Source organism: Aplysia californica, unplaced genomic scaffold, assembly GCF_000002075.1.
Source record: "Aplysia californica isolate F4 #8 unplaced genomic scaffold, AplCal3.0 scaffold00518, whole genome shotgun sequence".
Classification (NCBI taxonomy): Eukaryota; Metazoa; Mollusca; class Gastropoda; order Aplysiida; family Aplysiidae; genus Aplysia; species Aplysia californica.
Window position 1 is genome coordinate 499518 of NW_004797788.1, and position 22077 is coordinate 521594.

At 38.1% G+C, this 22077-nt stretch overlaps 1 protein-coding gene across 3 annotated transcripts in view; it reads left to right on the forward strand.

Annotated features, from left to right (window-relative positions):
* The window catches only part of LOC101852116, a 39753-nt gene extending 17903 nt beyond the window's left edge, over nucleotides 1-21850 (forward strand). For 2 of the 3 annotated variants that reach the window (XM_005106195.3, XM_035971841.1), the window contains 8 exons: nucleotides 807-1151; nucleotides 3618-3703; nucleotides 4337-4555; nucleotides 6319-6534; nucleotides 15286-15379; nucleotides 16249-16260; nucleotides 18283-18386; nucleotides 20910-21850. In XM_005106195.3, coding sequence (XP_005106252.1) covers nucleotides 807-1151; nucleotides 3618-3703; nucleotides 4337-4555; nucleotides 6319-6534; nucleotides 15286-15379; nucleotides 16249-16260; nucleotides 18283-18386; nucleotides 20910-21140 — 1307 coding nt within the window. In that variant the 3' untranslated portion in view covers nucleotides 21141-21850. The remainder of the gene's footprint in view (nucleotides 1-806; nucleotides 1152-3617; nucleotides 3704-4336; nucleotides 4556-6318; nucleotides 6535-15285; nucleotides 15380-16248; nucleotides 16261-18282; nucleotides 18387-20909) is intronic. The other variant, XM_005106196.3, reaches the window with a different exon arrangement.
* Nucleotides 21851-22077: the final 227 nt, after the last annotated feature.

The following is a 22077-nucleotide window of genomic DNA, read 5'->3' on the forward strand; positions in this document are numbered from 1 at the left end:
GCCAGGCAAAACTTCTAAGAGTGAATGGACAAAAATATTTTACTTTCTGCACTGAATGACATTCTTTGTGCATTGTCTGAAATCAGCACACTGAACTCTGTCCATATGCATATTAGTTGTCTTCTCATCGGTGTAGTGTCTATAGTTAAGATAAGTTTTTGAGAGACTGGAAGGGTTGGCAGGAAGTATTCTCCCGCCCCCTTGTGAAAATAGATTGTAGGCTTGAATTGAGGCTATGGATTTTGTTGTGAATTGTAACAGGGGACAGATGGCAGAATCACTCTTGTGTCTAGGTCCTTATTTCTTTACTGTTTACTATAAGAATGCTTTAGTGATCTGCTGTGGTTTTTTTATAGGCATTGATTTGGGCCGTTCATTTGGTAAGGGTTTTGTCGTAGAGCTAAAATGATGTTAAAGGGTTGAATCACCACTTGAATCCAGGAGTACTGACAAGAGAAAAGTGAGGTTACGGAGAAGGGGAAGGGGATGTTGTTTATCTTTGGCTGTTGATGATTGACAGTTTGAATGAGAGAAAAAAAGGAGACAGACTGTCATTCTACTATATGGGGATAATGGTGCTCAATAGATTTTTCACACTGTTGCACAAATTGTAGTTGTCTCTTTTCCTGTCTGACTGAAAATTTTCAAGAACTCAAAATGTATTGTATACTTTTTGATTTGAAAGGAATTATAGATAGAAAGGAACATGGGTTAATGTGATTTAGTCAAATGTCAAGTATATTTGCCTGGTACATTTGGCCAGCACTTGACCCTGCTAAATTTCTTAATGGGTGTGTATTTGACAGATGCCATCGTGAGGAGGTCGGAGGAGGAGAAGAAAATTGAGATCAGCATGACCCGTGATGTGGCAGTGAGTGAGATGCACCACATCATGAAGGATGCACTTTCTTGGGCATCACTGAACTCTAGTGAAATTGGCCTTGTCGTTGATGATGCTCCTTGTCCATTGCATCTAATTGCTGAAGTTTTTGTCTCCTGCTGCAAGGCAATCAAGAAATCTGTCAACGTATACTTGGTAGGGCCCAAAAGGGAGGCTGTCGTCCGTGCTTTTAAATTCACCTGCAATGAGCAAGATTGGAAAGAAGTCGTGAACAGTGCAAAGAAAGAGGAGTTGGAGTTGGAGTGCAAAGGTAAGGATCAGTCAAATGGAAAACATAATGTACTGCGATGCTACAGTATTGCATCAGAATGTATTTTGCTTCTGATCAGAACGTAGTACAGACCACCATATTTTCCAATTTGCTTCACTTTGAGTACTCTACATAGATCTAGTAGTACCTGTAATAGCCTTACTGAACACCATGTGCCTTTTGTCACATTGAGGGAACACACTTCTAAAAAGAGTGGATGCATTATGGTAGGGAAAATAAAGTATTTTTGACAACTTTACAGAGATTTGAAAGTGCTAGAGAAGTTGCTGGAAATCATGCCTGGGTATTCCTCTTGGGAGGATGTTTTTCCTTGTGGTTTGCACTCAAGTTCTTTTGCTGTTATGTTGTCAGAAAGTGATATACTGGAACTTGATGATATTTTACACCTCTTTTTTCATTGAAATTGCCAGACTTCTAACGTACAATACTAATGCCCTGTTGGAAATATATCTTCAGTGTTAGAGTCAGAGTCCATACTTGCAAATAGCCACTGTTTTTCTATCAATGTCTTCGCTGTGAAGGAAATGATGTTGAAGTACCTCAGTTATTTTGGACAGAACTTTGTCAGCCAATAGGATCATGCCAACAATGTAATTAGATACCAGTCTAAATGTTGTTATAGCAATGGCCTGCACGTTTACTTTACTTACTTACTGTTACTTTTTCCGACTTCTGTTACCTTGCAGTGTGGAAAGGAGAAGCAAACGTCTTTCTCTTGTTTGTTGGTTTGCCTGTTGCATGATTATGTTCTTGACTAATTTTTTCTCTGTCTCACTCTTTCCATCTTTTTTTTGGCCTGCCTCTTCTTCTGTTTCCATCAGAATGTGCTCATCGTACTTTTGAAAATTTTGGTTTTCTCACTCATTGTATATATGGGTTTCCAAAATTATGCATACGCACAATTGCAATTCTTGGAGGTGACTCAAATGAACCATTTTTGGCCAAACGCGCCACACTTTGGGATGAACAAGGCATCATCCAGTGGATATTTCAATAATGGCAGAACATTTTGAGCTTACTGCGGCTAAAGCCATTTTTGATAGCAGATGTAGACCAGACCACCCACCAATAACTCCACATGCCCAAAAATCGACGAGCGCCTGATTCCATTACGTTGTGACACGAACAGAAAACTCATTTTAGATTCTTATTATTTAGTTTTAGTAAGCATTTTACAGTACTTGCAACGCAAATTTGTCATAAAGTGCTGACGATTAGAGATATTCAAAGAGAGTAACATGTACATAAAACAAGGAGAGATAAGGACGATAGGTGTTTGCTAGGAAAGAAGGAGCAAACCATACCAGTACACCCACCAACCTTGTTATCCTTTTACTGGACTGCATGCTGTTGAGCAAAGACTTCAAAAGTTTGTTGTCTGTGCTCCCCATTAATAAAGGTGGTTTGCTAAATTATTGGCTCAAAATCTTATCAAAATCAGTTTCAGAAGAATTATTTTGTTGAAAGGAAATCAGAGGTAGACCAGCCTTATCAGAGAATGAAATTTTTAAAAAAATGGTAGGACAGGTCTATTCAGTTGTTTTGAAGTTAAATTTTTCTTTTTTTTGCAAATGTTTCCCAAATTCTTCTACACCCTCAAGCAGATGAGCCACATGCATGTGCATATGTGTGTATTTGCATATTCGTGTGTATGTGTGTGTGTGTGTGTGTATGTGTGTCGGGGGAGGGGGGGAGTGGAGTGCCAAAATACAGCCCAGTTATGAACGTTGCGGAGATGGGAACTTGGTTTGTCCAGAGTTAAGTGTGTATGTGCACAGTTTTCTTTACACATTTGTACACAATGTGCCCTCTGTCCTGATTGGGATGTATTGGTCTGCTTTAAACAGAACTTATATGTGTCAAGACATGGTGGAATCTGGCGCTCATCAATTTTGGGGTATATTGAGTAATTGAATTTAATCTAAAAGCTTGTTCATTTGCCTTGCTTTCGAAGCTAAATCTTGAATAAAAGTCGAGATATTTGCGATTGAACGAGGTGGGGGTCTCCTGCTTTCAAAGGGAAAATTAGTGAGAAAACGGCCGTCAAAGTTTAGTAACTTCAATGGCTTGAGAGTTCTTGAAAACTGAAAATTTACATATTTTGTGCCTTTAATCAATGTTTTTCAGTAAAACGCACATAGGAATGTGTTGTTATACAGACATAAAAGGTGTTGAGCCAAAAAAAAAAAATTTGATAAGAATTGCTAAACTGGAAAATTGCCTGTTTCTTGGATTGCATTATTTTGATGAGTGCCTGATTTCCCCATGCTGCCTCACATATGGTGTCTTGATTAATTTCAGTAAAGATCCACACTCACCAGGAAAGGAAAAGAAAATTGTGTACCTTTTTGCTTTGTTCTTTCTTTGTTGTATTATGATTTATCCACAAATGCTTAGTTGTATGCCTAAGTGTTGACACTTTTCTTTGCTCTCTCTTTTTTTTAGATAGACAAGTTCCAGACTACACCCGCTTGGGTCAAAGACTTAATGTCTCTGTGCATGTGGACAAGGAGAACAAGATTAATCCACATGTATGTATTACTGAATGGGTGCAGATGGAGTGTGAGTTTGTGCGTTTATGTAAATTTGAAATTAGAAAGCTAGAAAATTAAGAATTGATGCTAACATCAGAGTTCTGATTAACCATTAAGCTATTTATATAAGTGTACTGGTGTATAGTTAACCTATGACAAAATTTGAAGATTTATGTTAAAAAATGAGGCTGTAGAGTCGAAAAGGAAAAAAATCTGTCTTGTAAATATAATTCCTTCTTTGAACAAGGAATGTGTTTGAGTTTGTGTTTGTGTGTATATGTGTAATGTGTGTGTGTGTGTGTGTGTGTGTGTGTGTATGTGTGTGTGTGTGTGTGTGTGTGTGTGAAAGAGACAGAGCAGATTGTGCTAACTGGTATGTGCTTAGAACATATGAGTATGTATGAAGTGATCATCAGAAAGTTTCAGTAGTCAGTTTGCATGTAAGTTTTGCATTTATTTACTTTTTGTTTACTGGTTGTGTTCATTCTGATGAATGCAGTAATTCAGATTAGAATTGTCCCTTGTTTTATTTACCTAATCTTGATAACAGTTTCATTATCTCAAAATTTCGATATTGACAGTGTGTTACAATGCAAGTCTTTGAATTTTTCTTCTTTTTTCCCTTTGAAGGCCTCCTCCTTGTTATGTGTCCCAGTCATTTTTGATGAGTACTTGAAGCCATACATTCAAGCACACTGCCCGCGACACAGGAGAAAGCTGGAGAGTAAAGTTGAAGCTAAAGTCAATGAAAACTCAGACCTGCTGGGTCTTGACTTTACTTTTGTAACTTGGGAAGAGGACAACTATTTATTGTACTATACCCCTGAGTGGGGATTAGGAGCTGGTCAGGTACGTCATTTGGTCTTTTACGTTTTACTTTTACCTTTTCCAGCCTCTGTTACCTTGTGGTGTTGAATGGAGGAGCAGACATTTTTCTCTAGTTTGTTTTTATCTCCTATTGTATGGTTATGTTGTCCTTGACTAATATGTTTCTCTGAGCGCCTCTGTCCATCCTTTCCTGGGCCTGCCCCTTTCTCTGTTTCCATCTAGTTTCTTGTGGTATGCTCTCACTGCTATAATGTCTGGTGGTAGTCTTGTTAAGTGCCCAAACCTTTAATTCATTATCTATGTATTGTAAGCAGGGAGTTGAACCAACTTGTTCTTTAATAGTTTCGTTTCTCACCCTGTCTTTTCTTGAAATGCTTAGAGTTTTCCCAAGGCATCTCATTTCGCAGGCTTTGATTTTGCTTTGGTGTGTCTTGGTTATTGTCCATGTCTGGACTCGGTAATAATACAGTGTTGGTTTGAAGGTGTTGTTTATAAACTGTGTTTCCATTATGATGATTGGATTTAAAAGTAATGGTGCCAGTTGGTAAGTCAAAGTTTTGGCCTTTCGTATTCTGGTTTCTATTTCTCTGTTCTATTTCTCTGTTCTATTAGAACTCTTCTACTTGCTTGACTTTGTTATTGTCAACTGCGATGTTTAGTGGGCCTGGTGTTTTGCTGATTTTCAGGGCTTCAGTTTTGCTTGTCCTGATTTTCAGTCTGTGATCTTTGCAGCTTTTGTTCAGTTTGTTTACATGCTCTAGGAAGGTCTTCTCAATGTCGTTTAGTATACTCTTATCTTTTTGTCAATTACCAAATTACTAAAGTGCAGTTGAACCTGCTCTAATAGCCTCCAGTCCAAGACAACTACCTGTACAAGCGACCACTTCTCGTTCTCCCCTTGTATTATAAAAGATATCACAATGACACTGTCCGAGACAGCCACTTTTCTTCTCACCTTTAGCACAAACATTCATGTGCTTGGTCTGCACACAAAAGATCAAAGATCTTTTTAAAAAGTGTTCCAAATTTGCTCATCCTTTTTTAAAACATATTTTTCTATTGTTGCGATAGAGCAGCATGTTTTACCTTCAAAATAACCCTTAATATCTACTTGGGCATTAATATTTGGGCTTAGCTTTGGTATTGTTTACTGCCTCATTGAAGATGCCACACAGATAACATACTTATCCCTGCTTGGTCATCAAAGCAGTTTTTAGTTGCTATGATTACCTGGCTCAGAGTAGAAGGTGAAGGAGTGAGCATTCATTGAAAAGTGTGCAGAGTATACATATATGATAATATATATCTGCCAGTAGAAAGACTATGTCAAACAAAATGCTGAATATTGACCTAACACACACTGCTAAACTTTTTCAGCAGCTTGAATTATTTAAACCAATGTTCATTAGAAACCAAGCAGCCATGTTGAGGGTCACAGAAACAAATCTGTAAAGTCACTTCTCCTCTGTAATGCAGTATTGCTTCACGAGGGGTTTGACCTTGGCCACTAAAGATCGCTTTGATTGAGGTATAGTACTCTGTGAAGCCCTATAACTTGAAATAAAAAGTAGATGCAATGATGTAATCTGCATTTTTATGGAAAGCAATATATTTTGGTCAAACTATTGTGTAACTGAATTAAATCAAACTGTTTCATTTTGTTAGACCCATATGAATATCTGTGGTATTGCTTGTTTTCACTTCTTTTCAGAATGAGTAGCCTGCTGTACTTAGATGGTTCCTACTTGGATTTGTAAAAGCAATGACTGTACTGAAATCCCCAGGCTATCGCCAGAGCCATGTACCAGTGTGTAAAGAAGGCAAAGAAAGACAGCACTGTCATCATCGTCCCACCTGGAATTACCCTTCTAGACACTTTCATGTACCCACCTAAGTTCCTGGCCCAGCAAGTTTTTCAAAGCCTGGATGACATGTTGCAGGAGCAGGAGATCAGAGACGTGGACATTCATTTGCGTGTTCAGCACTCCCCATACTCCGAGGTAGCCTTAGGGCTGTGTGTCTTGGGGGACGGGGTGGGGATAAATGGTCACTCGGTTACGTAAGTGCAGTTTACAAATAAGTTGAAAACTTTGGAACGATTGTTAACCACTATGTCTTGAGCAAGACATGCTATCCCATGTGCAAAAAGTGAGTGAGTGTTTGACTCTTTCACTGGCTATGTAATTTCTTCTGAAAGCAGGCACCTGTTTAGTGCTAACGTATAGTTTTGTTCACTGTTTTACCTGTTTGTGTAGAAAGTATTGCATACTTCATATCAAATTAAATGAAATTGAAAGGTTGATTTGAAAAAAAGAGTATTTTTGGATCAAAAGTGGATATAAATTTGAAAAGTTGGGTCTGATTTAGTTTGAATATTTATAGAGGTTTGATATGGCTCATTGTAGAGACGGGAATAATGCTTAGCCAATACTAAACAGCATACAACAGATATGTGTAATGGACTATGGGCAGGTCTGATGTCGAGAAAGGAGCTTAGGAATCGTTCGTGTCTGAGGTGAAAAACTTTTTGGGGCAGCAGAACAGCAGAAAATTACAAGGACATGATCAAATTTTTTAAAGTGAACGTCCATCTTTTGGACTTCAGCGTGAGCATCAAGGTTCATTTTTGATGAATCATTTGCATGAATTTCCTCAAAACCTTGGTGATGTCAGTGATGAGCAAGTTGAAAGATTTTATCAAGACATTAGGATTATGAAGGAAAGATATTAAGGCCGATGGGACATCAACATGATGGCAGATTACTGTTTGAGCATTTAAAGAGACTGTTCAGACACAATGCGTTCCAGACAATTCTGCAAAAAAACAGCTTTTGTTATGAGCATGTTGCCTGCGTTGTGAATATTTGTACATCTTGATGTTGCCATTGTGAAATTGAGGACTGACATGATTTAAACGAAAAGCTTGTGTCTCACTTCTTTGTTTTTTTCCTTCTCTGAACAAGGTTAACATTTGTTATCAATAGGGATAATTCAATTACAAACAGTAAAAATAATGGTAATGTCTTAGAGAAAAAAACTTTGACATGATAGAGTAAAACAGGTGTCAATTTTCGTTTCAGTGAACCTGATTTACTAATAATTGTGTCCCTACCGGTCAATATCAGTCATATGAAGGAAATTTCAAAACTGAGTTAACATTATTGTAAAAAACTATCACCTTTTCTCAACAATTTAAAAAAAGAATGAGGTAAATATGACAATATTTGACAAAAATACAGAACTTTTAATTGTGCAAGGTGAGGAAACAGGAAAAGGAGAAAATGGCCTCCGAAGCTGAGCAACATGTTTCCATAGCAATGGGGGTCTTAGAATTGAGATAGAGACTTGAAATTTAGCATTTATCTTGGCTATGCTACTACAAGGTAACGTACAGAGTAGAAAACTATTCATTCACTGAGAAAAAACTTAAGGACAAAACAAAATTTTCAAGAGAATGGGACTTCACTTCAAATGCAACAAAATGTCAGCATTATACTAGGTAACAGATGCTAAATTTTCAAAGTTGCTGTATATCAAATTCATCTTTTTCAAATGAAAGGCCTATGTCTCCTGAGAATTTCGGTATCATACTTTTACCTCTCAGTCAATGTTTAAGAGAATGGCAGCTTTTTCAATTTAACATAATAATCAAATATTGCGGAAGTCGCCAACAGGTTGTAACCCCATGTTTGACAGATAATTAAAGAGTACCAAGTTCACCAAATATCTACATCAACAGAGTACAATCACTATAACAAAGAAATGAAACCTAATTGTTTTCAAGACTGTGACATCATTACAAATCATTTTATTGCCTCAAACACGTTGATCTGTCGTTATTTTAATAAAAACACCAAGCTTTGTCACAGGCGGCGTCGAACTGGCCCCCTCAGCAAGCTAGTCGACTTAATACTGTAGTATACTGAGAATTCCCGGTAGTTTCGCTGAAAGATTCATACGAAATATTTCCAAGCCAAAGACTTTATTGTAATAGAAGAAGAACTGTTCTTTCTATTGGTACTTTTTTTAGCCGTTATTTTACACAGTTCGTGTTAAAAATGATCTTTGAAAACTAAAGACGTTCTTTAAAGGTTTTCTATCCAAACGCCAAAGGCCAAAAATAATAACCGCGGGAAACCACGTTCAAAGCTGTATAGTTCTCCGCCAATGAAAAGATGGTATTTAATCATCAATCTTTCTGCAAGACATTCAAATGCATGGGTGTCAATTCCGACCGTGATGGGCTTCCCTTTCCACTGCGATTTTCCAGCTCCAAATAGTCGGATATACAAATAACTTACACTATTGTAACGAAGAAGATTTGAACTTTTTCAATGTGTTCAGCATTTGGTGTTTTATAGCAAAAGAGCAAAGAAACAGAGATCTGAATTACCCCTATTCCACCGAAACCACGCGCTCGGAAGGCCGCGAGTCGGCTTACGTGCAGTGTTAACGCTATGTAATTATAAGTTTGCAATAGCACCATAAACACATGAGAGCACACACACACACACACACACACACACACACACACACACACACACACACACACACACACACACACACACACACACTCACACACACACACACACACACACACACACACACACACACACACACACACACACACACACACAAACATGCGCATAGACCACCTCGGTGGCCTCTTCGTAAAGAGTCCACTTTGAGAGATCTAGAGGAAAGTTAATTAATCTTTGAAAAGCACTAAAACACAATAACAAAATTTTTTAAAAGTCAAGCCAAGTGTAAAACTGGAAGATCAACAGACGATATCAGCTAGCAGGGCACACCCACACAGTCAGCTGTAATTTACTTAAACAAGCTTGAAGTGAACTAGAAGTTATCGTTTTTACTCCGTTTTACCAACCAGAGTTGTTTACATTTCAGACAATTCATGCTCGAAAAGGGGTCAAAATCTAAAAATAGTAGCGAATGAAGAACTTTGAAGCAAAGATTCTCCTATCTTTGGTTGAAGCAAAGGTGACCATGAGGTAATGGTTCTAAAAATAATTTCACAGCTACGAACTAGCAAGGTCCAAATTCCTTTATCTCGTCACCCAAGCTCACAACAAACCACACACACCTCCAAAATAAATCAAAATAAAATATTTATAGTTGATTATAGTTGTTTATTTTTATCTTAAATGAAGCAGAAGACATCAAACTTTCAATAGATCCCAAGAACGAAAATTTCATGGAAAGTCACTTTTTTGCCTTTCGAGCCTCGTAACTGATAATACCACATTGCATCTTACGACTGATATTGACCGGGGGAGACAGAATTATTATTACTATAAATCAAGTCTCAAACTTAAGGGGGTAAAAAAATCTGTTTTGTAGGCCAGTATGTTTAATAATAATGTTATATTGGGATCACCTGGATTCAGTGACGTTGAAGGTTGATACTGATGACTTTGTTTTATCTGAGTTTCGCTGTAGTTAATATTTTTCTCCATTTTACATAGAGATGTTTTTACATCCTTGCTCTTTACTTGGGATGAAAAGGGAGTGGGATGAAGAGATGGACTTCCCAACTATCATGGTGGATAGAGTTTTAGAAGTGCAATCAGATAAGTCTGTCTGACTGGGAGGGTAAAACATATCCTTTATTATTAAAAGCCAAAGTTATTCGAGATCACAACGGAATAGATATGAGCAGTGAAGTAAATGTTCTGAAACAGAGACTGATATCAAATACAACATATGTCGAAAGCATGGGAAGAAAGGTGTGATTACTTTTGTGCACCTTGCACATTTGGAAAGTCGATCGTCTCGGTTTGAAGGAAAAGAAAAAGAAAATTTGGCTGATACACTCGGAGGATGCGTACTGTTGTATAATATGCAAATTCCGATTTAGTTGGCTGAGCTTATACTGTTCTTACTTTATTCCTGGATGGGAATTTCTCGTGTTTGTGTTACAGGTTTTTGAATTTTTAGAATAAATTTTCCCAGTAGATCATAGACATTTGTATTTAAAATGTGACAATTCTATACACGGTGCACCGGCAGTGGAATTTTAGTTGCAGCGGGGGGTTCCCGCTGAGCGCCTTATCACGTCGGGGTCACGGGGGTCAGCTCCCTGTCGCCGCTCTGTCTGGGTTGACTTAATGTTTGGTGCTTTTCAACGTACAGTTTTAGATGTATCTTTGTATTTATGGTAATTATTATTTAATGCACCCAAAGCATGCATTTCTGCTCTTGAGACACAAAAAAGAAAGGACATTGTAACTTGTCTGGTTTTTGTTAGACGCGCTGATGTCCGCAGTGCTAAATTGCCAAATGTTTTCGACAAGTGTGAATGAAAAAAAAATCAATATAAAAAAACGGCACAACAAAAACTGTCGAACGTTTGGAACATGAATGACATAACATTGGTGCAGATACTCAGAAAGGTAACAGAATCGGGTGAAAAATGACACCGTGTATAGTGCATCACTTGGGCACATACTAATCATATTATTTTTTTTATCGTCGGTCGCCTGATAAAACCGTGAATTCCACAAATTTTCAAAAATCGTTTTTTTGCATATTTTGATAGTGCTCGATGAGATACATGTCCCTGTAAAACTATTTTTCAATTATCTCAACTCAAACGTGTAATCTGACGTAATAAGAAAATCGTGAATAAACACTGTGCCCCAAAAATCGCCTGATGAAACTGTGAATCCCTCATATGTGTGGAATTTACGATCTCATCAGGCGGTTTATGACTCTCGGGGCTTACCGTTGGCGCCGTGAACGCCTCTTTAGACCTTTGAAATATGGCGACTGCGTTGAGCAAACACAATGGTCGGTCAGTATTCAGAGTTTCCAGGCCAAAGAGTATAATTTATGATGTCGACTGAATACGTTTTGCAGGAAAACCTCTCTATCACATGACTAAAACTGTTTGTTTCCTAGATGCAGGACTGGTATTGTTTCACTACGACTGTCACATTCGAATGTGTAATGTGTGTAGCCTTTTGGTAGTAGGCTATACAATTTTGATCTTGCTTGTCTGAAAAAAAAATAAAAAAATTGACGTAGTTAAGTATAAATTACAAGTATAATTTCGTGTTGTATCACAATCCAAACTTGTTTGACACTGAAAGTTCATTGATTTGACATCCGAGTTCCCTAACGAGAAAAGGAATTTTGTGAAGCTGAGCAATGTGAACCACTTTTGACATCAAAGAGAGCTGCAGAAAAACCTCCAGGGAAATAATAGAAGAACCAGGCCTCCATGAAAAAAAAACAACATTTCATTCAAAGTACACGATGCCCTGGAACTGATCAAACTGATCAAAGTGCTTTTTTTAACCTCTGAGAGAGAGAGAGAGAGAGAGAGAGAGAGAGAGAGAGAGAGAGAGAGAGAGAGAGAGAGAGAGAGGGAGGGAGGGAGGGAGGGAGGGAGGGAGGGAGAGAGGGAGGGAGGGAGGGAGGGAGGGAGGGAGGGAGGGAGGGAGGGAGGGAGGGAGAGAGGGAGGGAGAGAGAGAGAGAGAGAGAGAGAGAGGCCAGCAATAAGCAATATAAATCAAGAGATAGGACTATTTAAAAAAAACAACTAATGAACTGAAACCCAAATGTGATTACTCAACCAAATGACTACTCACTATTAAAAGACAAAGTCAGAATATTATAACTATCCTTGTCCTTGTTTTGACTTTGACATTGGGAGACTGAAAGACCTATGTAAAAGACCTATGTGAACGGTCTTCTCACCACGAAAGAGTGCAGTTTAAGCAAATGGATACACCAAGCTGAAAGACGTTTATTATCTGAAACAGAGTGACCAAAAGATCAAAGTTTGCAGGATGTTGATATTTATGACCAGGCTCATTTGCTCTAAAAGAGCCCAGGCCAGTTTCATCATCGCCTGGCTCACCTCATACGGACAAACACGTTACACTATTCCCTACCCTGGGTTTACTTCTTCATTAAAAAAAAAATGTCTTTCCACTTTTCTGTTCATCATTCTCTGTGACTTTTCTACAGGTTCCACATGGCCTTCTCTTGTTCGTTTAACCCGTGGACTCCAAGTTAAAACTTTCTTTGTTATGTAGCAGCCTGGATTCCAGATGGCATGCTCAGTCCAATCCATCTCCACTGCTTTCTTCTGTCTGAAAATTTTCTGCTTAATACTTCCTCATTGGTGTCTGTCCATCTGATCGTGAGGAACTTCCTCGGGTACTTGTTGATGACACCACTTTGTAGAGAGTGCTTTAGAAGAGCCCTATCTAGCTGCATCACCAAACAATCCACAAGGGTCGTGCAAGCCAAGGAGTTTCTGTTCACATCTGTGGACATGCTTCCGAAGGTTCCCTCCCACTATTGCCAGCAAAGCTCTGGAAAACTGAATCTTGATACCTGATTCTGTAATCTGTCGGAGCTTCTTTGGTTTTACGAAATAGCCTTCACAGGTCAGGGACAATCTGCATACTACTCAAATATGTGCTAGATGAAGAGAACATGTCGATTTATGAGCCAAAAAAGATCAATGTGAATTATGTGTGAGTTTTGAGTCTTGACAACGTCAGCCAGACAAAGTGGGAATCTCTCATGTCAGAAAAGAAAAGGACAAAAAAAGGGCACGCCATAGATAGAACCTTTGCTCTTGGGCAAGAAGACATTGGGATGATTTACATGAATCTTCAGGATGTACTTTTGGCACTGTCTATCAATTCTTCCAGCTCTTGTTTCAAAAGCATGCATTTGATGCACATAATCTTCAATGCGACCTCGTATGATGCCTTCTATTACTTATGACACAAGGCACAAGGTAGTTTGACTGCAAATGAATTCACAAGTTGTTTAATGGACTTTTTCAACGTGCAGAAATGCATGGAAGATTATATTATTATACAGCTACAGCTGTGTGTATGTGTGTGTGTGTGTGTGTGTGGGGGGGGGGGTTATCAGCACAAAATTGCGTCTATTTATAATGCCATGGGTGCCTTTTCAACTAAAACAAACACACAAATTGAATGCAAAATCTTATTAGAGGCCACACTCAAATGCAAGTAGAAAGTATGCACGGCGTCTTTGAGTGACGGCTTTAAATAAAACACACAAATATACAGCCTACTAGATTATGTTGCCATTTTCAGAACTGAAATTTGTAATTATATCAACGAAGACCCTATAAAGGGAAATTTGAGGATCACATTTTCCTCCATGATTTTGCCAAAATTTGCAGTCCATAAAACTGTCAGGTCGGGTAGACAAAAAGAAGACCAAACTGTTAATGCAATAGAAAGCCTCCGATATACATCATAAGGAGAAATCCTTTGCCAACTGAACTCTAACAAAGAGTGGGAGTGTCTTCTAAAGTCAAGAGACAAGGAAAAATTAAAAAAGTTCCCCACCACTGTTTCATTCTCCTTTAAAAATTGCAAAGAGTTATTTTCAGAATCTGAGAGACAAACAGTAAGATCATGAAAGATGATCATTCAGTCATTCACGGGGTATAGAAGTTTGATACAAAACAAGTTCTCAACCAATCCAACCTGCCCCCCCCCCCTTTCAGCCCAATAAAAAAAAGACATACACTTACACACGACTGGAAAAAAAAGAATAGAGAGAGAGAGAGACAGAGACAGAGACAAAGAGAGACAGACAGAGAGACAGAGGAGAGACAGAGAGAGAGAGCAGTCAAATGAAGGAGTATGATTTCATAAATTACATACAATTTCCCATTCATGTAATAATGATAGATGTTTATAGTGGTAAAGTAATGAATAGCTTTCTGTTTCTCTCAGTCTGTAATTTCATACTCAGTTTTAAATTGGGCTTTTAAAATCTTTTGTATAACAGTATTCCGTGCTTTCATTTATTTTTAAACACACAAGAGCCTCTAATAAGAGAAAACACGCTTCCTAATAACCGTGAATACAACATCACGTTTCATAAAGCCTACTGATGAAATCGTGAATTCCACACAGTTCACGACCGCTTCAGGCGAGGTTTGAATCTATGAAAATCGTGAATCCCACACTTTTTCGAAAAAATGACCATCTATGGTAAAAAATGTAGGCCCTGCTACAGTAGATTTATCCATTTAGTTTATGTCTTGAACGCCAAATGAAAGAGGAATGCAGTTTTTTCCCTCTTCTGTAAAATTTGCTTCGTGTGGAATTTACTATTTCATCAGGCGACTGACGATATGCTTAAGCTGTCCCCATCGTTTTATGCAAGAAAAATTCTGAAATTATGCAAACTGAGCCCAAAAATGTGAAATTATGCGATTCTGTGAATTTTAACAAAGAATGATGACGGAAAATAATTAGAAATTATGCAAAAAATGATCAAATTTTGCTAAATTATGCGGGGTGCATAAAACCATGGGGACAGCTTAAGGCTTTTGCGACAGGAAAATAGATGAAAAATTATATGGCTTTCAAATAATGATAATAGTATAATAAAGTTACTAATTTAAGAAAATAAGAAATGTGTTTGCAAGATATGCTGTTCATTCCAAACATGAAAAAAAATTCTCCCACTGTAACAATTTACTGAAATGCTTTTGTTTTTAAGTCTGCTCAAAACATAGTTCAATTTAAATGTCTTTAAAAAAAAGTAAAGAAAATTATTAGACCCTCTCTGGTTTTCATCTTTCCTGGGGTTTTTTCTATTTGATTACACAGGTTTTAATTTAATTACATTCACACCGAAAAAAATGTAATAAAGTTACTTTTCAGCAAAAAGAAATTAGTAACCCAGACTTGCACGATTATTTTACTTTATCTTCCAGGCTTTCAAGGCTGAAATGAACAAGCGCAAGAAGACTTCATCTTTCCTTTCTTGGGCTAAGTGTAAGGAAATGTTTCAGAGCATTTTCTTTGAAAGTAAGTCATGTTCCATAAACTCAAAGGAATGTTTTTGTTATAATGCCATTCACAAAATCTTGTGACAAAGCCAAAGTAGTGATTATTTCAAGTAGGCCTAGCTTGTCTTGCATAAGTAAAAGGCCTGAATTATAATGAGCATGAAGAGTATTTGAGTAGATCAGAAGTCATAAAAGGAACAGTAGCTCGGTTGTTGTTTTTACTGGTGTTGTTATTTATCCAGTAGCAACTAAGTTTTTACATTTTTGCTTGATTCAGTACAGTAGAATGTGCTGCTTCAGTTGTTTTGATTGCTGTGATGGAAGTTATACAGTGGTCAAGAAATGGGTAATTACAGCTTAACTCTATGCTGGTCAAAATTTTGAAGGGACTAGTCTTGTCCTACACAAAGTGATTACTGTTTGTTCCCCTCTGCTTAGGTCGTCAGTAGTGTCTTTCTTGTTTGAATTGTTCATTTGAACATGTACAGTCAAGCGCGGATATCACAAACACGTCAGGGATTGACAAATGTGTTCAACACATCCATAATTCGAGTAAATGTGAAAACGAAAAATCAAGGGAAGTAAATTTGACAGTATAAAAGTAGGAAAATCCATCACTGCCATCATAGAAAGTCACTGTCACTGATAATATTATAGAATGATACATAGTAGAATGTGTTAAGTAAGAGATAGGAAGAGGGTGATGTTGATGAACCTCACAACTAAAAAAAAAATTGCTGTTATGTCAGATCATGATGACTAAGATATGTAACCAACTCTGGTCGAAGGAGCACAGAACACGCAACCACCTCTGTGTTGTATTACTTCCTGATCCACACACACACACACCTTGTATCTTTTTCCGTTTTTTTTCATACACTTGCAAAGGAAAGGGGAGAGGTAAGAAAGATGTTTTGTTTACTCATTGAAAAACTTTACAAGGTTTGTTTTAGGTGAGATGTGATGCTCTGCTCATTTTCCGTTTTTTTTTCCAAAATCATTTGGCGTCCCTGGTCTTTGATCACACACTATCACCCAGCCCCCAGGCTCTCATGATTAGAGTTGAGGAAGCTCTAGGGTCTAATGCACACTACAGATAATGATCCTTAAAACTGAAAAAAAAAATTTGCTCTTAATCCTCTATGTCAGATCATGATGATTAAGATACTAACTTGCTTTTGTAAGTCTTGATACCGGCAGGTGGGTCTCATCCTGATGGCTCATCGTATAACCTGATATTCTCAATCCTCTTTAATGATGGGTGTGTGTGTGTGTGTGCGTGTTTTCCATTGTGGCAGCGCAATTTGAATTTGAGAAAAGTGTGGGGAATGATTTGATTGGGGTTTTGGAGATGAGCTGTTCAACACATCCATGTGGGTGTTTGAGATAACAGTGTTGCCAACAGTCGACTCCGCTTGTGTTTGAACTCGCTTAAGTTGATCTTCGGTTAAGTTGATCTTTTTCTCCAGTTCCAGCACCTCATCTTCTTTACAAGTCCCAACAGTTAGGTTGAACTTCGGATGAGTAGTCGACTGTACAAAGAAATTATAGAGGTTCAGTCAAGGAATAAAAGATAAGATACATCTTTATTGTCCAGATTCTGGAACATGGGTTTGGTGTTTCACCATGTACATACATGAGCACACACGAAAACACGCACACACACACACACACACACACCCCCTAAACACTCACACACACACACACACACACAAACATGCCCTCACTTGCATAAGTGCGCAATGTGCACGCCCATATACACACACACTCTTCCCCCACACATCCTCTCTTCCACACACATCTGTGCTCTTAACCACAAAAATATATAATAGTATGCTTGCACTCGTAAACAGACCCACAGTCACATGCATAATATAAATGAACAGTAATATAAACAATAGTAATGTTTGACATATGGTTCAAGCTATTCATGAATTCCAAGTTTTCTGTGTTGTAGTTCTCTGTGCTCAACTGTACTCATGCTTATTCTAGAGATCTTGTTCCCATTTTGGTCCGCCATTTCTCTCTCAGGTTTGATGTAGTTTTCTTGGGTGTCATGTCATGAAATGTAAGGCATGCTGACAAAATTACATTACTTCTCACAATCCACAAATGGAGATATTGGCCAAAAATCGCCACTAGGGTGAAATTTGTAGATTTTCTATTCATGCCATATATTCTAAGTATAACAGGTCTTTTATTGTTTCATACTAATAAATTGTAAAAACTTCACCTAAAAGCGTGATGTATCTATTTCCATAGGGCTCAAATCCGAGAAGCAACTCATTTTGTCAGCACACTTCGCAGAAAAAAACTTATGCCCCAAGTAGATATATATATTAATGTTTGACTTAATCATCTCAGGTCCATGTCTTTAATCTTTTCTTAATTTTTTTTTATCCTTCTATCCATAGCCACTTATTGGGATGTTTAGGCGGAACTAGTTGCTAGCCCAACCATGCATGCTACAGGCTTGGTCATTGACTTAAAGGTCATATTTTGTCCTGGGAAGCTGTGTACAAACTTGGCTTTTGTTTGGTTTATATTTTTACACATTTTATCTCAGTTGCTTTGGAAATTTGGAGCTTTCTTCCAAATGTTTTATTTCTTTTCACATTCCAGAATAACAATTTGTTGTTAAATAGGTCAAAGTCCTTGCTAAAGATTTATTAAATTCACTTCTTAGAAACTACTGAGTGAGCTTGGAAAATGGAACTCAGACTGAACTCACCTGTGTTTCCTCTACTATGAAAGTCCCCCCCCCCCCTCTCTCTCTCTCTCTCTCTCTCTCTCTCTCTCTCTCTCTCTCTCTCTCTCTCTCTCTCTCTCTCTCTCTCTCTCTCTCTCTCTCTCTCTCTTTCTCTCTCTCTCTATATATTTATATATATGTATTATATATATTCTGAAATGTTTTGTTTTCAGAGCCAGAAAAAACAAAGGACACCGAGTTGGAAATGGTCATCCAGCTTGTTGGTGTGAAAAAGGATCTACCTCGTGCTATTCAAAAGCTGAAAGAATTGCTGAAGGTACAGTCTGAAATCTATTTTGTTAACTCTTGTACTGTCAGTGGTAAACTTGCACTTGTTAGGGTAAAATCTAAGGAACAAGGATGCACCTTTAGATGTTAGAAATGAGTGCATGTGATAGATACAAAACCAGAAAATTATGTATATGGAATGCTCTTTGAAAAAGCTATAACATATGCTGAAAAAAATTTACGATTTCGACATTTCTCCCCTAAAATCTGCCGGAAATCTCGGAAACTGCTGACAACCCGACGAAGCCATTTTTACTGACTTGCAGAGTCACGGTCGCCAGCGGTTCTAAGTTAAATAACTTACTACCCATTACGCCATCTGGCATTTAGGGCAGCAACAAAGGATCTCCAGCTCTGTCTGTTTTGGGCCATCTTGATCAGCGTTCCCCACGAATGATTCCAGGACTTCATTTCAGATTCAACTGTCCGTCTCCAGGTCACTTTGGGTCTGCCCATTTTGGGACGTCCTTTGGGTGTCCAGTGGAGGGCAGTCTTCACAACAGAGTCTGGTGCTCTTCTCAGAACATGTCCAATCCATCTCCATCTTCTCCTTTTTATTACGGTGGTCAAGTTAAATAACAATCTTTTTTAGTCCTCTGGCTCAAAAAGAGTTCTGATACTACAGGTGGTCCTTCTTTTTTTAAAATGAGTGCACGTTCATTCAGCGTCACCATTTTGGGGGTTCGTGTAGACCGTTTTTGGAAACAGCCGATTTAATTGGTAGTAACAGTGTGGTGAGATAGGTACTTGCCAGTAATAGAGTTAAGGAATGACACTGACATTAGGAAATAACTTTGTAGGCTCATGGGAATAACACCACTTCAGACTTCCTTAAAAACTGAGCTAATGGTGTTGTAGCAATTTACAGACATTTCTTAACTTTTGTCAGTTTATTTGAAGTAAAAAATGTTATGGGTAGTTTTTTGTCTTTATGGCTTGGACATGTTAAAGTTGGTACAGTGAGCCCCACTTATGACAGTCTCAGCTATAACAGGATTTTGGCTATACAAGCTTATAAAAAATCCGCAGGTCCTATCTCTTATAATATAAAGTAAAAAAGTTAGTTTATAACAGGAATTCAGACAGACATGCTCGGCTATACAAGTGGTGCAACCATTGACCTAATCTTAAAACAAACAGATAAGAAAGGAGAAGAAAAGCAAATCAAGCAACCCCCCCCCCAGCCAACATTGATGACGGATTGTTCCTTCTACTTTCCTATGTGACTCACAGTAGGGCTAAGTTGATTGAGTACCCGTTTTATGATGTATCATCTTGTGTGTGCAGGGGAGGGAGGGATTCGGGAAAGCTGGATGAACTCTGGTATTGATGCAAATCCTGTCATTGACTTAGCGTGACCTTGGTCTTGCTCATTGTCATATTATTATAGTGTTAGCCCTCACATGTTTCAAGGAAGTTCTAACCCCTTCTACAAGTAATTTTTCTTTTTTTGGTAAGTATTTTATAGCACTCTCCACTGCATAAGGTCATATGAGCGCGTGGGACACACCAAACATTTTCAATTGGTAGGAAATTTTGAATTTTGCCCGGGTGGCAGCTGAAGCCCACTCTTATCGATTTTGGACCACAAAGGGATCTTTAATGTGCACAACTTGCCTACTGGACCTCCAAGATTTTTCGCCCTTTTCCGAGAAGGCTAGATGTAGATCTTTCCTATCAGAAGATCAGGGGTGTGGCCAAAAGACAGCAGTGAGAAGGAGCCAAGGAATAGCAGTAGAAAGGCTGCATGCAGAAAGGGTCAGGAGCCCAGTGGAGGGGGCAAAGGAGGGGTGGGGGTGGGGGAAGAAAGTGGAGAAGAAAGCAAATGACAAAATATTGCAAGAGAGAAGGAAAGAAGGTGAAAGGAGACAATGTTAGAGAAGAAAATTTTTCCCGTTGCTTCCCGGATTCGAACCTGGGACCTTTGAATGAGAGGCGAACTCCTTAACCTCTAGGCAGGCCACGAGAGCCGCCTACAGGTAATGATTGATGTCGTGTGTTGATTCCAATTCCAGTTCCAGCAGTGAGTTTATCACACTTTGTGGGGGCGACCATGGTGAACTCATCTAACCCAGTCTCTCGATGATGATGGGTTTGTTATTGCTTTCCATCATGCACGCAGGGCGACTTGAATTATAGATAATTGTGAGAAAAAACTTTATGGCGTTTTTCAAGAAGAGCTGTGTGACAAATCCGTGCATGGGTGTTTTAGGAAATACTGTTGCCAATATAAAAAAAATAGTCTATAGTAGTTGTTATTGATATTATCATTATTATTATTATTATCATTATTTTTGTTTTTATCATTATTTTTATTATTATTATTGTTGTTTTTAATCATTATTACTATTATTATTATTATTATTATCATCATTATTTTATTATTTTTATTGTGATGATTATTATTATTAATGTTATTGTCATTTTTGTTCTTATATATTATTATTTATTATTGTTATAATAAGGTTTGAATGGATTGATAGAACAAAGTTGGATTGTGTACTGTCTCCAGATGCCAGATCCTGGTCGTCATGGCATCGGGTTGGGTGATACCAAGACTTCAAGTATGACTACAGGGAACACAGGGGGGACCTCTAAAATTTTTCCTTCTGTCACTGGTGGTGGAGGCAGAGGAGGCACTTCAGGCCGAGGAGCATCCAATTTGACTGTTCGAGGAAGGGCCACTGGTCATACACCTCAAGCTACTGGTGGTAACGTAAAGCGGAAGCATTTAAAGAAATGAAATTCAAAGTCAAGCTCTTGAGGGAGCAAAACGTTCATCTTTTAACCCTTCTAATAAATCAGCTAGGTTTATCATAATAGAGCTTACTGTTGTGTGCAGTGTTTGAATTGAACTCTTTTTGATGCTGTTTAACCTTTGTGAGATGATATCTTTGTAAAAGGTGGTTACCAACCCCATCTCGAGGCAGGGATACTTTTTTTTTGGCCTGTTCCCATCACTATACCCTCATTGTTTTGCTTTTGTGTGAATTAACTTCCTTGGAAACAGAATACATAATGTTGATGGTGGGGCACAAGGCCCTCAGGATATGAGAAAAGAAAAAAAAAATCAGTTGTGAACCCATGGATAAAACACCATTTTATAAGTATCTCTCATTTACATCTGAAATTACATATTTCTTTTTACATTTTACCACCTTGGTCTGCTCTACACCCCATAACTTTTATCTTGTGGAAACGGAGTGTATGCGGAAGGTATGGCTTCAGACTTGCATATATACGTAAATGGGTATTTTCAGTTGGACATGACCACAGACATTTTTGTGTTTGGGTGTTTAGACTAGACAGAGATGGGATTAGTTATCACCAATTACCTGTATGTAATTTTGCAAAGTGATTCTGTACTTTTCTATGCAGCTTTTGTATTTGTCAAATTATCCCAGTTGGTCTGGGTTTAGTCTTTTAAAAAAAAAGATTTCCCTCGATCCCATAGTTTTCTGTTGACTTGCTTTGTTGAATGACCATGCATAAATGTAAAATATGGCAAATTTTGCTGAAAACAAAATGCATCTTGTAAAATAACAAGAGTTTTAGAGTAATGTGTGCATTAAACTGAGACTTCAAGATACAGTGGAAACCATATATAACGGGCCCGGTAATAACAGGGATCCGGTTATAGCAGGGATGAAAAAAATCCCCGTTTTTTCCTACTCTTTGTC